Below are 19,587 nucleotides of genomic sequence, written 5' to 3' on the forward strand. Positions count from 1 at the left end.
GCCTAACTCTAACCCTACACCTGCGTCAAGGCTTGTGCTTGATACACACAGCCACTTCAGGCAGCTCAGCCCTGCTTTGCCCCACTCCTTCCACATGTCTCGGATGTTTCCTTCTCAGACCCCTGCCCTCACCTCGATCCTATACCTAAACTGAGCTTTGCAAACCCCTCTATACCCCCAGACGCTGCTGTCAGCACCGCAGTCTTGCAGAACTGCCCAGGGTATTGACCACCCAGCCACAAAATGTATTAACTCAAATCCACAGTTTTAACAGAGTTAGTAACGTGAGAAACAAAGCAAAGCAAAACAAAAATACACATATGCTTCAGGTGAGCGAACAAGCCAAATTTTGCAAAACTAAAATAAGAACCATTTTCTTTACCTCTTTTGGATTAGGCTCTTTCCCTGGAATTTTAATATAAACAACAGAGCAGACAGCTGCCCCAGAAACACTGTCAAACACATTATTGACATAAGTGCTGTAACATCATGTTGAGAGGAATAAAATAACGAAAGCCCATTATTTGGCTTGGGCAGAAAGTATCTGAAGTCTAAGGAATTTTGTCATTGGATGGCAACACTTCTTTTGCTTGTTAAATAATTGAAAGCACTTGCAACTAATCTAAGGTTTTGACTTTTCAGATTATCTGATTTGAAATCTTGCCATTGGAGAACTCCAGACATCAAAACAATTACAGCCCAATAGATGTTCTTTCTAAGACTTCCACCACATCAGATATATTTAGATACTATGTCACTGAAAGATGTTAATGATTTTATGGAAAATTAAAGTTCGGGAAGCAACGCCATGTGTCTGAACTGAATAAAGTTTATCTAAAGGAAAGCTAACTGTGAAATATGAGTCAATGGACAAAATGTATTTTGTTAAAATTTTTTTATAAATCTTCTTTTTTAAAAACAGAAAGTCGTGATCCGAATATACTAAACACCCACCCTGATTTCATGCCACAGATGCATAAAAAATAAGCATAATCTAAGTTTCCTGAAAGGGCATTCTTCTTTACATTATTAACCTGTCCAATTTATAGGGAAAATATCCATGCATCATTACCCATAAAAAACTTCAGGCTGGGATTTTCAAAGAAATCTGAAGGCATCAACTCCTTTAGGTTCTTTTCAAAATGTTACTGCAAAATCTTATTTTTTCAGTTTCATATATTATTCAGTGCTAACAGAGAACTGTGTTCTTAAGAAATTTTCCACCCTTTTCTATTTCTTGCTCCTGGTGGGGAATCAAGAGTTTGAATTTTCAAAATTAAACACATAACTAGGAAGCAAGCAAACAAGAAAGAACACACAGAGAAAATCCTGAAAACAAAATCAGCAATCAGACCTGAAGAAAAAATTGGTCAGAGGCTCAGACTAGGCCTTCTTATGAAGAGAGAATTTGGTTCAAATTATTAGTTCTCCTAATTTTCCTAAAAAATAGGAAAAAAATCTCCTAAAATCTGCGCTTTTCTATCATGTAATTATCTTGAAGGTTTCTGAGGAGAAAAAGGAGTAAGTCCATAAATTCTTGCAAGAAAAGTGGCCCTTCCTTTTTCTCAGTTGTTAACGGAAGATGCCAATCTAACCTTCATTTAGTTATTAGAGATTGCTGATTAAGGTGAGCTTCCTGATTATAAACTTGATATGTCTGAACAGCTGTCAAAGGAAATTTATAAACCACTGTTGTTCCATAAAGAGAAAATAAAGAAAAGTTTGGTACATCAGTGAAGGTGGAAAGCCAAAGAAAAGCTTAGCAGCTCAGTGAAGGTGGAAAGCCAAAGACACCACCATTCATGGTGTTTTTTGCCCATTCTCCTCACCTGGAGAGCAGCTGATCCCATCATCTTGCAAAGTGAATTCTGGGAAACACGAACACTTGTAAGACCCCACAGTGTTTATACACAAATGCTGACAGAGTTCCCCACCGTAGATAAGACATTCATCCAGGTCATCTCCAGGCAAGTTATTTGACAGATCAGCTTCATTACTGATGGACAATGCTTCGTTGTGATCGTCAGTCTCTGAAACTAGCAACACAACAAAACACATAGTTTCTCTAACAACTACTTCTGGCTTAGCACCATACGATAGGGAACACTTGGCCATACAAACTCCAGATACAGTGCAATCTACCCGAAACAGTTACTTCAAGGACAAGAGAAAATGTGTCCGATTTTCTGGGACTCACTTAACAATGACATGGTTATCCCATCTACTGCCTTTAAACATCCTTCTCGTTTGTTGACTAAGTGTGTTAAGACCTTCCGTGACACTTAAACTAACTGTTCAGTGAGTTCCTCAGTCAGCTCTTCTGAAACACATACAGGCAAACTTGTGCTCACCACTGACGGCAGGCCAAAGAGCTTTGACAAGGCAACTGGGGCTGCAATTGCTGTACATTGGTTGTAGATGAGCAGAAGATTCTGGCCTCTAAGGACTTTTTCACTCTTACCAGCATCAGTTTCACAATAAAGTCAAAACCCTTAATAATGAACAGTTTCTGAAAAGAGACTCTGGCATGCTTTTCTGCAGAAATTTTCAGGAACCACAAAGGGTTCCATATGAAAACACTGGTAACATTAGGTTGGACTAAAAAAGAAAAAAAACCTCTAGGCATAAAAAGAAAATCAAAACTATATTTGCACATAGGAGTTTCACAAGCTACGGTTTTCTACAAAAGAGGAAATCAAGAGTGCATTACCCGTTTTGTCTTTCATTCTCGTCAGACTGTCTTTTGCAAGCTTTCCCATTTTCCCTTGGAAAATTGTTTAAAGTCTTTCTCTTTTAAAAGAATTTTGGAAAGAATCTCCTGAGATTTCTAAATCTGATCCTTATTGAAGGTCTACAGTCTCTGAACTCTACAAATGCACCCAGTGAGGTCTGAGCTCCGTCAAAATAAATTCTTGCATTTATTAGAGAGATAAAATACATGTTAGTTCTTGCAAAGAGAAAGGACAAAATTTGAACCCTAGGATATCCCTCAGGTTTTAGTCAAAAAGACTAAAAAATCTTGCAATTCATAACAGGTGCCTAAAGGGCGATGCTCAAAGGAATGTGAACTCAGGCTTACGGAGGAAGTTTTGCTGTCTAAACTCCAAATTTGCTGCGCTCCCTTTGTTGCGCCTCTTTGGCTGCAAGGATTTGACTTCACTCTTCCGGATCACTATGTTCATGTGTTGAAGAGCAAAAGAAAACTTGCATAACTTGCAATGCTCTGATGCTTCTCCACTGCATGCAGTGGGAGAGGTGCTGTGATATTCAGTGCTACGCTTGTATCTTTAGCTCACTGGGTTGTCAAATCTATTCCTAGAAGGTTTCTTTTGTATCATAATCCATGGCCTACTTTGGAAAAAACTCGTAATTTGTTCCATGCAGAATCTTTCAGGATTGCTGCTGCTAAAAGAAAACGACCACCTTTACCTTTGCTTCCTACTTGGGGCTGGTGGCTTCCTGCCCATCAGTGATCTAAAAATGTCTTAAAAAATAAACAAAAGAAAGAAATAAAAGCAGGGGAAGCTGCCAGGCAGGTCTCACCTAGCTGGCCTTCACCTCATGTTCTGCACTGCAGAAATGTTCTCACCTAGAGAACACTTCTAACTTCTGTATGATGAGTAACAGGTCTCTGTGACTCAAGGTAAAAAAAAAACACTGAAGGGCAGGTATGTTCTGAGGATCAGAAATAGTTACGTATTTTTTCTTTTTCATAACTGTTTTAAGAACAATCGAGTTTCTGTACTTGATGTGAGAAGGCAGGCTGTGCTCCTGCAGCATGATGCCTTCCAACACCTCCCCTTATGATCATGTGAGATAGAGACCCTGTCATTAAAAAGAAAACCCTTACCCTTCTCAGGTGTCACTGTCGGCAAAGGCTCAGGATGCTTTTTTATTTCCGGATGAATAAAGTGATCCTCTCCTTCACAGCAGGACAGCATCACATGACTGCAGGGGTAGCCCAGATTTATGTTGGACTCGCAGGTTTTCCCTTCACTCCGCAGTCGCAGGCCCAGATTACAGCAATCGCAGCATTGCTGCAATGGAAAAGCACCATCAGTAACAAGCCTCCTCCACACACTCTGCTCAGAGAGGACCCACACGCACACCTGGTGTCAACCTGCACTTTTTTTTAACAATGGAGCATCTGCAAAAGCCCTTAAAGTTTACAGAGTTGCAAACATCAGAGCCTTATTTGTGCTTGTTTTGGCCATCCCTACCCAAATAGATCGGTCACAACCAGGACAAATGCAGAGTCTAGCTGTGACATACATTTCAGCAGCATCGCAAGGAAGCAAGCAGTGGTGCTGCAGATAGATCACTTCTTCCCAGCTCTTGCACACAGCCATTACTTTGCATATAGTATGTTATAAGTAAAATAATGCAGTTATATACACCTTTGCTCTATAGTCTAGAGCTAGAACACTTATTAGTTCTCTGAGGTGATGTAAAAGGAATTTTAAATACCTTGCATAGACATTAGGCAGCCCCTGAGCAACATCAGTGTGACAGTAAAGAGTATTTTCTCTACGCACTACTGCTCTGCAAACATATTGTAGCCTTTAATTACCCAACTGTCTGGCCACTATCCCACTGAGATGGTGGCTACAGAAAGGCTAGGGTATATTTGAGGGATGATCTGCTTTTCTAGTCCTTTCACGAGTGCAGCTAAAGCAGTAGCACAAATGGAGCTCAGTGACAGGTTGGTGCAATGGATTATCCCTGAAATGCACTCTCTCCTGCAGCCTCCTCTGGTGCAGGTGGTGAGCAAAAGCAATGCCGTGCTTTACTCGGTCACAAACAAATCCACTGCACAGTTGGGCCACAAAAGTGCATTAGATAAATTAAAACAGATCCTAAATATGATTCAAAAAAGGCCTTATGCAGAGTGGATCCCTAATCAAGCAAGGAAGCAGAGGACTTGTAAGTCTCTACTACAGAAGCCTACAGAGATCATAAGTGAATGAAGATGCTTTCCTGGATTTGTATGTGATGTGCTGACATCCCTAGTATATAAATTTAGATGCCTGAACTCTGATGGAATAGTTATAAGATGCTCAGAGATAGAATCTCTTTCCCTCTGCAAACCCTCTGATAGTCAAGATATCCAGGATGGCAGCACTCACTCACAATTTGCAGCTACACTGAAACCATGTGCTTTTTGGCTCAGAGAAAATAACATGGAAAATGGCCTAAGATGAAACTGTATTGAACACAAGCTCACCAGCTTAAAAAAAAAAAAAAAGAAAAAAGAAGAGAGAGAGAGAGGGAGGAGAGGTTGAGAGGGAAAGTGCGCACGCGTGAGAGAGCAGTGTCCCTGGCTGGCTTAAGTCCCCGGGCCCAAAGGACTGGCCCTGCTGCATTTATCTTGAAGCAAACGCAAGGACCCCACCTTTACAGTGCTCTTACCTGAAAAAGGCCTACATATATTTGTTGCATGTAAGCAGACACCCTAGCTTTTTGCATGACAGTGAAAACAAGCCTTGCAAAGTCTTTGGGGCGACAAACTCACCTTTCTACGTTCCCAGTAAGGCACTCTGACTTACAACACTCGGACACAGCAGTCACTAATAGCAGCGCTGGTTAAGAGAAACAACTCTATTCACTGCTACCATTTTCTGTGAGATCACCACTAAAAACATTAAACTATAATAAAGTTAAAATGTCTTTCTCAAGTCCACATGTATTCATTTTTATTTGTTTCGATGAGTAGCTGCAACGTCCTAGGAGCTAAAGAGGAAAGCGAAGGTGCTCTTTTGAGAATTTGGCCATTTCAGATGGTTTCACTTGAAGGAAAGCATGACACTGAAACTGGCACAATAAACTACCGTTAACTACAGGGTTAATATTTTGTAACTTGTTTCAACTAAGACACAAATGATCAAGCAGTTTGCTTTCTCCACTTCCTCCCAAGGAAAGCCAGGAGGGAGGTGAGGCTTCCTCTGGGTGCTGTGCTCTGCCTGGCACACAAAACATCCAGAGCGAAAACCTAAGAACAATAATTCTGTCACATTTCAGAAATATTAATGCCTGCTTCCAGATGCACAAGTCCAGTGCATTTCTCTTTGTATTCTAATGGGAGACTCTAGACCCAAGTAAAGAATAGTTTTGAAAATGACAAGTTGTCATAGTTAATTAAACTGTAGCTCCGCCGTATGTGTCTGTGTATTTCCCTTACCAGTGAACAGTTATTCTCGAGAGTCGCTGATGTATAAGAACAGACAGAACTAATAAGTTTCCTGTTGAGGCAACGGAAGCTGCACTTAAGCCTAGATAAAGCTATGTAAATTATTATCAGAGTCAAATGAATTCTGAAATGTACTCCTCTGGTAAAAACAAGAGAGGCAAGCAAGCAAGATGCTGAATCTTCAGTCTAGTTTAAATTGGTTTGGCTCCATTGATCCTTATAAAGCAAATCTCATTTATACCAGCTGAGGTGGCGGCTCATGATTTGTAATTTGAACCATTGGTTAATAGTCTGCCTTTATTTATGAACAAAAGCTTCCATCACCATCTGAAATGCCTGCTCCTCTAGTCCACTGTTTTGTTTAACTGAGAAACAAGACTGTGATTCAAAACCGTAGCCAAGTAAATTGTTCGGTAATGGGTTTTCTCATTAAATCTTTGATAAAGTTTTTTCTAAAGTCTTCTATACCACAGAAAGAAAAATTAAAATGTTCTTTTCAGCCACTTCCAAAGTGAGAAAGCAAAAGTAATACAGCAAGTTAAATCCTAAAAATGAAGATGGAAATTATTCAAATGACCATTACTGTGAAGTTCTAAAAAGGGGCTGTATCCACCAGACAACCGAAACCTAAATGCAAACAACCCCAAAACCATAACTCTGGGTAATTTTCCCGCCTCATTCCTGCAACTTTAAAATTTACTGAGCTCTATAATAATGTATGAAGAACTTACTGCTAAATCCCTGAAATGAAGACACCTCATATTCAGAACAAAACCAGTAGAAGCGTCACAGCAACTTACCTTATACGACGATCCTCCACAGGTCTCACTTTCCTCTGGTCCGCAAACGTCTCCTTCCTTAGCAGCGATCATGCCAGTCAGGCAGCTGTTCTCCCTTAGGGTGGAGATGCAACACTGCTTCTGAGCAATTCTGCAAAGGATCACAGAGGTCAAGTGTTAAGTGACATTCAGAAGACATCACAATGGGACACAAGGAACAATTTACAGAAAATATCAGGGCTACTAGATTCACAATACATTCCATATATTTGATCTGTCTCTGACATAGGTGTCTTTACCAATAAAATACAGATTGCATCACTGACCTTTGCAGGATATATTTCTAATTCTCATTTCTGGTAAAAACAAGCACTGATAAAGACTCCAGAAGCTACCTGCTTAGCTACCTGCTCAGCTACCTGCTCACTAACCTCTCAAACTCTGGTGTGTGATATCCTTTCCAGCTCATCTGTATCTGTGCAAAAGTCCATTGTCCCCATGTTTTGCTTCTCAGACAGGATAGGATCCCTCTTCCCTGCATGGCCGGGGAAAGTATGTTTCTGTACACACTTATTCCTTCACCAGCCAGGGGTCTGAAGCTTCTGCCAGGATTTAAGGGGAGCTATCTTCCAAGCTAGTGTTAAATACATCACAAAACCTCTCTAAACCTTCCTTTATACTCCCTGTAGAGAGACTGTAACCCAGAATTTGATCATTCCTCTGACGTAGGTTATCAAAGAGAAGGCTATTGGTGACTTGATCACTATATACAGAGTACATATGGCATGTACATTTACTGTAGATGGCTCTTTAATACAACATGTTAACAAGATTCACTAAAGGTTGAAATGAAACAGATGTAAAGCATAAATAAACGGCAAATTCCCAAAGGCAATTGAACAGTAGTTCATTAGAATAATAGAATACTCTTCTCCACTGACTATTTTAAAATCTATACGTGGATTTCCCCCCCTCCCCGCCAAGAGGTACCTCCTTCTTTCATTCCTAGGTACAAATGGGCAGGTAAAATGATTACATAGTCCCTCTGTATTTAATCCAAATCCATACACTGGGCCTGGAGGGGCGCATGGCTGGTCGAACGAGGGAGGGGCACCAGCCCTCAGACAAGAGGGCAAGGAAGAGGAGGGAGCTGCCCGGCACAGGAGGCCTCCCAGTGGGTTGTACTGCGTCCGTCAGCTGCAGGTTGGGCACACGTGGCACAGATGAGTATGTTAAACCTCAGAGGATATACTGTGCTATGTTATGAGCAGCAGTAAATTTCTGCTTCGGATTGATTTGGTGGCATTAAGGAATCCAGGGCCAGTGTTACTTTTTCCAAGAATATCCTTGATGTCTAACTATCTTTTGCTGATGCAATGTCACCGGCACACTGTCTTTCCGGGTAATGATGAAAGAAAGGTTGATGCATTTTACCAGCCAGTGCCTCATAGCAAATTAACAGTCCTGCAAGAGAAACATTTGCATGCAAAAAATTTTTGTCAGTCGGATACCATTATTACTACAATAAAATAGAGTTGTCCCAGGAAACAACACCCTTTCTTTTCTGGCAATAATGTATTTCCAAGTCACAGCTTTCATCTGAATGCTTCAATAAAAACCAGAAGGGGATTTTTCAATAAAAAAAACGAAGGGGATGTTTCTTATTCCAGGAAAAAGTAGCCAGTGACAGCCATTTGGCCACTTTCACAATGTCAGTGGCCTCTTGTGCCAGCTTCATGGCAATATTTTTATGCTGGATCATGTAAGAGAAATGTAACCAGGAAAGAGTGGTTTGAATTTGATTACAGGAAGAGGATTACCAGCGCCACGTACTTCGTTTTCAAGAAAGTTTGTTTTCTAATCCAGTATTAATCGCCTACTAGAAAAATATATTTTTTGAAATATGAACACCTATCGCCTAAACATACTCAACAGCCAGTAACTTAACTATTATTGCTTTCATAAGATACCCAAACTTTCTAAAAAAGATTAAACTAACTGAAAGCTATTATGGTTTCTAGAAATTGCAAAATACTACTAGAAGTGTCTTTATGTATGTGAAGTGTTTACAGTGCTAAAACACTGAAATTTGTACAGATTCATGTTCTTCAGAAATGTTACATTTAAACATGAGAAATTCTTTTCCAATGTGAAATACATAATAGAAACACAGTATTATCTGGAGCATCACTAGACTTCTTTTAATTTAGCATTTCTTTAACTATATCAGTATGGCTAAGTTTTAGGTATTCTATTACTGAAAATGAGTTGGGAACAAACACTATTAGACAACACAGTCTTGTTTCTTCTTCATAAACCTACTCTTAGCAGATCAGATAAATACATGGCTGGCTGGTTCAAAGACTACTCAGAACATTCCTGCATTAGAGAAAAATTCCTGAGTTATCACCAGCGCAGTGACGCCAATATGTTAAAATGATGCAAGTCTTTAACTGGGACACAGAGCATCAGGAAAAGGCAGGATTCATACTTGTGCAGCTGATCTACATGCCACCCAGACAAACATTGCTCTGTGATGATAAAACACGTTTCAATCATGAGATAAAAACTACTTTATTGGGTCACATCAAATTTTGGCTAGCCTAACATCCTGTCTCTGATACAGCTGGCAGCATGCGCTCAGGGAGTACCTTCACATCTTGCTATCAAAGGACCAGCTAGGGGTTTGTACCTTGCTTTGTTTTAGCTTCATTCATCTAGTTACCACAGATGAATTCTTTCTGGTAGGCTCTGTTGTAGCAAATTTCTCTGTTGTAGAAGTCATTCCTAGGAAATTTCTTCCTGTTGTTTCTTAAGAGTACTACTGTGTCCATACCATCAAATAAAACAATCAAATTACATTTTAAAAGACTTCAAATAAGCAATATTTATTTTACTGCGAGGTCTGGAGAAAAGGGACACATGGGAAAATTCATACTGTAGTGTAGTGGGGTTTTGCATATAACCCCTGGGCAGGTAGAAAACACCTCAGTGTATCCCTGGCTGAGCAAGACTGTGCAGCAGTGGGAGGCAGATATTGTATTTCACACATCACTCACCACCAGCTGCATGCATCCAACTCTATGCTAACCCTGAACTGTATATTTTTAAACTAAACTAAATCTTGACCATCTCAGTTAATACATTTGCCATCCCAGCTAGCACAGTTGGTCATTACACTGAGATAGGCCAAGCTGCTACAAGAACAGAAAATGATCAGAGAAATCAAGATTCAGCAATATGTAGCTTTAACATTTAAGTCTGCGCCACTTGGAAATTCCAAAATGGCATTTGGAAACAGTAGACGGTTGAAAACTGGGGGCTGCTGAAGAGAAAGCAGAACTACAAGCTCCGTAGACACACTGGAGGCGCCACTCATTGGCTTCAGCTGCAGATTTGAGCTCTCTGGTGCACTGCTAGTTACTTGTAAAGCCCAGGTATTGATAGTCAGCTATGTGGGCAGAACAGTAACTAATTGTTGCAATTAATATCTACCTTATTTTTTTTAAATCTTAGATAGCGAGCAGAGTTAGTGGCAGACTCTGAGGAGCTTGCATTACTTGCATTTTTCTGACACACAAGGTGGTGCATGAAGGTATAGGCACCTGCACGGTGAACAGATCTGCACGCTGGCATATCTCCTAACAGGAGCAACAAGTTTCTGTCTGTACTTTCAAGGTTTTGAGACCACATATTCAAACACTTCTCTAAAAGAAAGATTTTCTTTACACAGAATATTCACAGGTGTTTCTTAAATCTTTAAAACAGGGACACAACTGAAATTTTGAAAGTGAAATAAATGAACTCCTGATCTCATATTCTTTTAAATCCTGAGAGATTCAAAGGGACTAATGCATTTCGAATCTGGCTTTTTCATCTAAAGCCAGCCTCAGATGTGCAGGTGCAACTCACTGATGTATTGAATTTGCACTCAGTTAGGCCAAAGCTGGATTTTTTAAATCTGCTTTTACTTCATGGACAGTTGGTTTGTGTCAATTATGTCATGCTAAAACTAAATGGAGAGGATTTTATTCTCACAGCAACTTTGCAAAGGTGCAATGATGCTAACTTTTATATAACTGATTACCTCAAACTACTTTAATGCTGAAATGTTGGGATCACTCTTAGAAGAATCCACCTGGCTTATGTTGCATCATTTGAGTCTCAGATAACTTTGGTTTTAGCCCTCCCAAAGGTTTGTTTCAGACTAGAGGGAGGAAAAGCAGGGAGGAGAGAGAGAGATAGGAAGAACTGCAGTTAGCATTGTGCAATGCCCATGTTAGTCCAACCATCTTCCTTCTCATGCAGCGCAGTTCGAATCTGGCACCCTCACTTAGACCAGATGCTATTCAATCCAGCAGCATTATCAAGGCGTCTGGTATCCTCCGGCTGAATAAAGACAGCAAAACCAGCAGCCATTCATATTGGACAATAAACATATCATTTAATGATATGGATAATCATTGCATTCAGCACTTGCCAAGTGGAAGACAAACACATTAAGCTACTCTGCCCTTCTATTTATCTGCAATTCCACAGATGTGCATACATTTTGGAAACAAAAATATGTGCTCTGTTCATGCGAAAGAGGAAGAAGAAACCTTAAAAGGCTTTTTTTTAGGTCAGATATTGCAGAAAGGGAGAGGGAAAACCTTCTTCCTAATGTGCCATGACATATAGCCAGTCTACCAGTAATTTACACAACAAACGAAGCAGTTCCCTGTCTCCTGGAGATCACATGAATTGACCAAACATTTGGTTTATTCTAACGGGTTGCTCACTACATTAATCTGAAATGCTCAGTTTTTGACCTACGTACCTGCAAATATCACCGTCCATTCCACTTATAGGAATTTCTGTGCATTCTCCATTGTCTATAGCCCACTGCTGTCCAGCTCCACAGCAGCTTTCAATCAACTCCTTTGTGGAACCTGTATAAAAGACGCATATGGAATATGTTGTATGGATTTGTACGGAATGGTTTTTGGTTTTGGATTTTTCTTCATTGAGAAGAGGTTTAAAATAACAGTAATACAGCATTTTGACACATTTCATTTGGTAACATGCAAAATACTTTGATTTTCCAACATCAAGGATTGCTATAATATTATTGGGGAAAGGGAAGAGAATGAGCTCTTGCCATGCCGATCCTCTTACTCACCAATTCCATCAGAATCAACAAGTATTCTGATTCTAGCTTCAAAATCAAACAGAATTTGGGCTTAATCAGTCTTCAAGTAGCCACATTAAAGCAAGGCTCCACTCAAACATGCCCTTAGAAGGCTGAGCTCCAGGTTATTCGAAATACAAAAAAAATCATTCTATGTAAAAGTATACCTTTACTACTACTCAGAAACATTTGTCTTACCCTAAAATTCAATGGACTGCATTTTAATCTGTCAGTAGTTTTACAATGGTGCAACTCTACTGTAAAGTGTAGGAGAACAACTCAGCCAACAGCTCAGAAACCTCTAAGGGTCATAACCCAGATGTAATTCTTAACAGGCTGAAATCAAATGTACACTACTGCAAGAGATATTTTAGTAGTACATTCTGTACTTACATATCACACCTTGTAAATGTGTTCTAGTAGTGACAGACGTATGGAGGAGCACCAGCCCTCAAGGTTAAAGAAACTAGAAAATGGAAGGGTCTACTGATACCCACAGTATTTTGACATTACCTGGTAATGTCTTTCGGCGAGGCGTGGTAGAAGGAAATGTGAGTTTTAAATAGAATAAAAGAAATAGCTGGTTTGAAGATGACTCCGTCTTTGGAACCGCTGAAAAAAAACACTCTTGAAAAATCCTGTTTAGCCACTTAGCGCAAGTTGATTTCATCAGCTACTATGTTTTGTAACAGTGACTTCACTATCACTAGTCGGGCTGCAGTGAAGAGAGTGTTCAAGTAAAATTCACAAGCTACAACACATGGATCATACACAAGCTTGACATATCGCATGTGCAAGCCTCAGCTACACTCTTACGCGGACGTGCAAATATGGAGTTTCACATATGAATAACAAGAACATGAAATGCGTTTCTTGTCACAGACCCTTAAAGCTCTTAGTATTTAACAAGATGGTTTTTTGGTAAGTTTGACATATGTAGAGTTTGGAAATAGTTTCCATAAGGTCAATGAAGCAATTTTGCTCCTAGGACACTTATCCAAAGCACATATACCTAGAGTGTCCTAGCGCTGAATTTGATGCTTCAGTTAGTTTAAACCACAATAAAAAGGCCTTGAGAGACATAACTATGATTCTGCAGATGAGCTCATGTAAAACACAGGCGCTCAGATGTAGTAAAAAAAGACGGAACGGTAGGACGCTGCACTACCTTATACATTTTTCCTTGTAGATTTCCACATAAGTACATTTCCCAGTTAAAGTGAAATACAAATTAAACTAGTGGATTTGCAATGCACTGGATATCTACTGTGTAGAACAGACTTAGGTCAGGTCTGACAGGTCAGAAACAATATTTTATGGAGTCTGTACAGAAATTTACCTTGCAATTGGCCATTTGCCACGCTACTGAGATGCAAATACTGAACAGAACACATTAACATAAGCCAACTAAATTGATACCGGAGCGCAAGGAGCCTGCACCGTGCAGCAGCTGGCAAACAGTGAGCTGTCCCAGTAGGAAAACTCAGCCCCGACTGTCTGTGCAGTACGTGGGCTCCACCATGCAAAACAGCAGTGGAGCAAGCAGTCTCCCCTCCTACCAGCTAATAGGTACGCGGCCATGGCTGTATGCTTCGGCATTAGTTACCCAGTTATTAGGTTAGATGAACTCATGCCTTTTAAAGAGACAGGAGGTGTATTACAAATGCCTGAGGTTTATAATTTCACAGTATTAATATACATGTCAATACACTTGATAAAAACAGGATCTCAGAGTAAGGGGCCCTCTGTTTTCTCCACACAGAAGCAATGGCATCGTGCTGATGGGCTTCATCAGCACCTCCAATTATTTTATTTCCAGGCCAGTCTCTGATATGGCTTGGGGCTACCAGTAAGAGGAACCAAGAAGATCAAAGACCCCCCAACACTGTGTCTAGGGTTGAACTGTGTCAGGTAGGTGGGTGGCAATGGGCCACAGGTAGCTCCATGTCTGAGCACCCCTTGACAGCCACCCAGCACCCACACTTACACTGCAGATCGATGCATTTTCAGGGTCATACTTTGCCAATTTCCAGATGAATCCCTCCCTCACTTTGAGGGTGGACTTCTTTCTCTATATGGGTTTTAGGAATTATTGTGTTGCTCCAGAATTTCAGGACAGCTGCTGAAGGCGCATTGCTGTCTGATTAAAACTCAGGAAGGAAACTAAAAATCTGGAAAACAGTCTCTGTAGGACTGGCCTTGCACTCTTCTCCTCTATAGGGGAATTGCACTCAAGTCCTTAAAAGTGCCTCTGGAGTCACTGCATTTAAAGTTTGCTGCTGCCAGTAACTGGGAACCCTCTCCTCCTGTGTATTGACAGCAATGTTGGATGGCAGCCTCTCCAATATGCCAAATTTGCTGGAAAAATATAATAGGATCCTTTCTTTTGTCTGCATTTGGTACACAGTGTCATGCCAAAAATTTTTTCTTTGCAAAACTGTAATATTTACTATTAGCGAGACATTTGCAGAAACGGCTACAATTCAAAACATCTGGGTATCCAGGCTGCACAGTACAGAAGGAAGGAACAGAGGGAGCCCATGTTACCAGCACACTTCTGCTGTCCGTCACACGCGTACAGCAGCTATCCTATATCTCAATCAATAGTAGGAGAGCTCTACATGTTATCTTGTGGAGCTAAGTAATCACAAGATTTCAAGTTTAATAAGTTTAAATGAAAGGCAGTACTATCTTCAATGTTAAAAAACCTAGCACTTGCAGAAATAATGTCACCTCTCTAAGAAGGCTGTTCCTCTGTACTTCTTTACTGTTAATTTAGGATATAATATTAGATTTTGGAAACTGCAAAGTTCACATTACCAGCACAGCCTACTTTATGTAAAGCAACTAGAAAGTTTAAAAACATGCACAGACAAACATGACACTTGCTATTGTGAAATCTCTGTTCATGAAGAAAAAACGATTTAAGAAACTGTATGAACTGTATGTAACAGGAAAGGAAAAGAGATAGAGGGAGAAAGAAAGAGTACCTGTCCCGTTACTGACTGAGATCTTAGGAAAGAAAATTGACCAAACGTCCTTCCCTTCCATGTTTCCTGAGCCTCTGGGGAGGGCCACTTCAGACACGCATTATAGAAGTCCCTTAGCAGACCCAAGTTTGACTTGGCTGAGCCACGTTTACTGCTCAGGTTGCCAGATGAAACATGATCTCGTGACAGTCTAGCAGTAGGATGAAGTCATGGCACCAAGAACGGAGAGGACAGCTTTTGCTCCCCACGAAGGCCAGCTCAGAGCCAAGCCCAAAACAACTCCAGGGATCAGCAGGGGTGTCTCTGCCGGGACGCCGGGCTCGGATGCCACGTGGGAGCCGTCGTTTCAGTCTCCTCCCTGGCCACTGAGGTGCACCACTAAAAGTTCATGTCAAACCAGGAGCCCATCCTCGTGGACAAACAGGGACACTAAGAATTCCCAGACCGGTGTTTTCAGTTGAAGTATTTCAACTTTTTTATTTTTCACTTAAAAGGGAAAACAGATTGCGGAAAAATCCCTTGTCACTAACTTGGCTGATCAATGCACGAGACGATTACCGAGAGTGACAAGACACAGCTTGTCGCAGCCACAGCTGTGCGTGCTGAAAACAACAGTAACCCAGTACCCTGGGGCACCAAACTTCCCATGGCCACCTAACAGCCAGCTGCGGTTCCCCAGCCCGTATTCACTTTTTGATGCTGCCATCAATCAGTAATAACATCAGAAAAGTTTAACAGTTTTTACAATTTTCAGTAAGGGGGAGAATCAGGCTTCCACAACAAAATCCGTTCTTGTTGTACCCTCATACACCCCAGTTGTGCAAAGAACAGGCTGGCAGGATGGCAAGCAAACTCCTCAGGAAAACTCAGGCACAGGGAGGGCAGCGGAGCAGCATCCTGGCACAGACGTCTTCGTTGCTACTCTCAGCCTTTATTTATACGTTGAAAAAGGGAACAAGAATTTTTAAAAAGAGACTGTGCTTTAGACTTACGTAAATTTTACTTTGTTTTCTTGAAGGCTCAGGGGAGAGAGAACCCAAAACACATGCGATACCTCCGCGCTGCCACCCTCACCTGCCACGGGCGCCAGCGAGCCAGGCTGCGGAGGATCCGATGGCTGGAGCCATTTGCATCTTCCCAGATTGCCCCATTTCTGCACACACACGAGTGCATGGAGCCCCAACAAACCACAAGGAGACTTCAGAGTCTATGTAATGCAGCATATTAACACTGTTAAAAATATTTTTGAGTCTTGAAAGCTATGATGAGCAAGAGTTCCTCCTGTATGACATGAGCGGGATTACATATGCAGCGAAACTAGGCAGGAAATAAAGCTGGTACCAGATAATTACAAAACACTGCTGTAACACAGTTTTCCAGCCTCGCTTTTCGTCAATCCCTGGCGGAAACTCTATTCATTTTACTGAGTGCAGACACACATTTTTTGCTACAGTATTGTTAGTTTTAAAGCACAAGAATACAGCAGAACTCACTAATCTATATTACAGTAATCTACATGATATATAATTCAAATAAAAATGAGCTACTCATTGCTCACTAACGATTCAATATCAGATTGCTGTATTGAAGTGCCATAATACTAAGTAGTTATATTTACAAAATATATTCCCTTTCATTATGATCTTATGAATAATTAAATCTAGAATGCAGTTAAAATAACTGAACAAAGTATTGCATTTTATCTCAATCAGGAATTAGAAAAACTGAATAATTCATCATAGGACTCGCAGTCATTAGCATGGATTTATGAGAGTTTGATTATACATTAGCAAGCACAAACATATACAACTAGATACATGCACATGACTGAAGATAACATAGCTTCTAAATTGGATGGAAACTTTAAGCTATAATAGACTTAAAAATATTTACAAATTCAAATAGGCCTTTTTTATTTGAGGCTTTCATGATCCTGTAAGATTTAGAAGTAGATTCGCATCTGCTCAATGAAAAAAAGTCATTTTATTTGAGAACATCATAATTTTGAGTATTCCTTATACTGTGTGCATCGCTGGTATTTCATAGAGTCATTTAACAAGACACCTGGTAACAGATAAATTGTTATAGATGAATGTCTTCACCAGAAAAAAGAAAATAACTTCTCTCAGACTGTACTGCAGAACAGCATCATGTCTCCTTGCTTGTTTTCAATTTAGAAACTTATCTCCTACAATTATCTTTCTACATCATCCTGAAGATATGAACTAAAGTACATTTTGGCCTAATCTCAAAACTTTGTGCGCTGTCTTTTGGCCATATTTAAAATTTGACTCAAGTATTTAGGGAAACATTTCTTTCCCTAAGAATTTTAACTCACCCTTCGCAGTGCCTTAAAATGTGAGGCTGCCCGAGAGCCTGGTCCAACCCGTCAGCCATGGGACAGCCTCCCCTTGCTGTGCTGTCACATCGAGGTTTTCCATAGCCATAGCAGAGGCTGTTTGCACACAGCCTCTACTGCTGCTACCTAGGAAGCTATAAAGTCTGACGTGTGCACATGCGTGTATGGACTGCATATATTTTCGAAGGCTTAGCTGAAGCTCAGATATTACGCTGGGGGAAACCTTACAGTTCAAAGTTACTCATTTAATTTTTTCTTCTCCACACAGCGAACTATAGTTTGCTAGAACGGTAAAGCAGACAAAAGGGATTTTCAAAGGCGCCTTCCCCATAGTCTTTTTCCAGCGTTCACAAACTGTGTTTCAAGAATGGAAAGCATCAACAAGCTCCATGGCTGGTCAAGAAGAGAGAGAATATTTCAGGGTCTTTCCAGAGCTTTTTCCACACCAAATTAAAGTATCACTGATTTCAGCTTCACCTAAGTTTTCATTCAGAATATTTAAGCAGTTTAATACCTCCGACTTTGTAGCTTCTTTCCATTCTCATTTTAGTTTTTCAGCTCTGCAGAACATTTGCATCAATGGACTAATTCCTGTTTTGCAAATACACCTTCTTTAAGCAAATGCATAGACTTGTGGCAGAAATGAGAACTGACTATGAGCTATTAGCCAGATTTTCTCCATCATTCTCCTGTTTAAAATGTTTCTGCTATCTAATAAGAGCACAGGCACCGCTCAAGGTTGAGGCATGTACTCACACGATGTGAACAGCGAACACTAATCAGGCACACTCACAAAGTCATCCAAGCTTTCCACCCAGGGCTAGCAACTAACGGGTTAAATCACGCCCATTAACTTCAGCAGTACCAGCATTTCCTTCAGTTGAAACGCATAATGATTTTCATTTCCACTGAAAGTCGTGTACAAACCCGCAACCTTGCAGGCAGACACAGCGCAGGAAGGCGCTTGGGTACAACCATTTGATGCAAGAGCTAGCTACGGCTCAAAACCAGCATTTTGCCCGGAGAAGGCTCCCCTGGGGCGGCGAGGGCCGCGGCAGAGCGTGCCAGGCGGCACAGCACCGCGCGGGCCGGCGAGACGCGTGGGCCCGGCGCTGGGCGGCCCCGGCCCCCGGCCCCCTGTTCACCGCCGCACCTCCCCTCGTCTTTGAGGCGGGCAACGCTCACGGTGCCGCGGCCGAGCTAAACCCTGGTTCTTACGAGGGAGCGCGCTATTTAGTTGCTATACCTGAGGAAAACAATTTATCTTTTGCTCCTAGATCAGCGCAGCAGCAGTTTACGTCGCTGTTCCTTAGCACACGTGGCCAAGGAAGGGATCAAAGCAGAAAGCTGCTTTTTTCGTCCAGCCAATGTTTGCGACTTGTTTTCCATCCCCTTTGAAAAAAACTTTGGCAAAGTTTTTATACTTTTGCGTGTCTTTGACATATTCCCTTTTACAGGGAAGGCGATCCAGATCTGCAGTGCGCCAGGCCCGTGCACTTCTCAAGACTCATTTGCTCGCACTGGAGAAAGAAGATAGTTCATTTTCTTTCCAAATAGCTGCCTGAGAACAGAAAACTACATATTACGGCAAAAAATGGAAAAGAATTTCACAAAACAACAATTAACTTCATGGAGGCCTTCAAATATCTGTTTTCAGTGGTTTTTTTTAATCTGCTCCGTTCTCTTCCTCATTTAGAACTTTAATAAATAAAAATATTCAAATACCATAGCATTACCCCTTCATTCATTGTCATTTCTTATGAATAGTTTAAGAGGTTTTATTAAATTCATTCCTAGAATATCATCATTTGGTTATGAAGTGCAACATGTTCTTAACTTGATTTATAGAAGAAGGCTGGGAAGAGGTTTTAATGAGCAAAGGTAAGGAGAGGAACATTTATCTTGGCAAAGATAGGGAAGGGAGGAAAGGGAAAGTGACAACACAGCACCAAAACCAGCTGCTTTCACTTCAAGCTGAACTATCACTTACGTCATCAGAACTGGTTAAGCTTTCTTCAGGACCTGTTCCCAAATAAATTAGGATCTGGTTTATTCTGTGCAGGTTACTGCAGGCTCCTCAAAGTGCCTCGGTGTTCAGGAGC

General features: G+C 40.9%; 1 protein-coding gene across 19 annotated transcripts in view; it reads right to left on the reverse strand.

Annotated features, from left to right (window-relative positions):
* The window catches only part of FBLN2 (fibulin 2), a 171,555-nt gene that overhangs the window by 26,428 nt on the left and 125,540 nt on the right, over window positions 1-19,587 (reverse strand). For all 19 annotated transcript variants that reach the window (XM_068906882.1, XM_068906894.1, XM_009688165.2 and 16 more), the window contains 4 exons: window positions 11,786-11,897; window positions 6,988-7,117; window positions 3,851-4,037; window positions 1,830-2,036 (listed from right to left, as the gene is read on the reverse strand). In XM_068906882.1, coding sequence (XP_068762983.1) covers window positions 1,830-2,036; window positions 3,851-4,037; window positions 6,988-7,117; window positions 11,786-11,897 — 636 coding nt within the window. The remainder of the gene's footprint in view (window positions 1-1,829; window positions 2,037-3,850; window positions 4,038-6,987; window positions 7,118-11,785; window positions 11,898-19,587) is intronic.

Source organism: Struthio camelus, chromosome 14, assembly GCF_040807025.1.
Source record: "Struthio camelus isolate bStrCam1 chromosome 14, bStrCam1.hap1, whole genome shotgun sequence".
Lineage (NCBI taxonomy): Eukaryota > Metazoa > Chordata > Aves > Struthioniformes > Struthionidae > Struthio > Struthio camelus.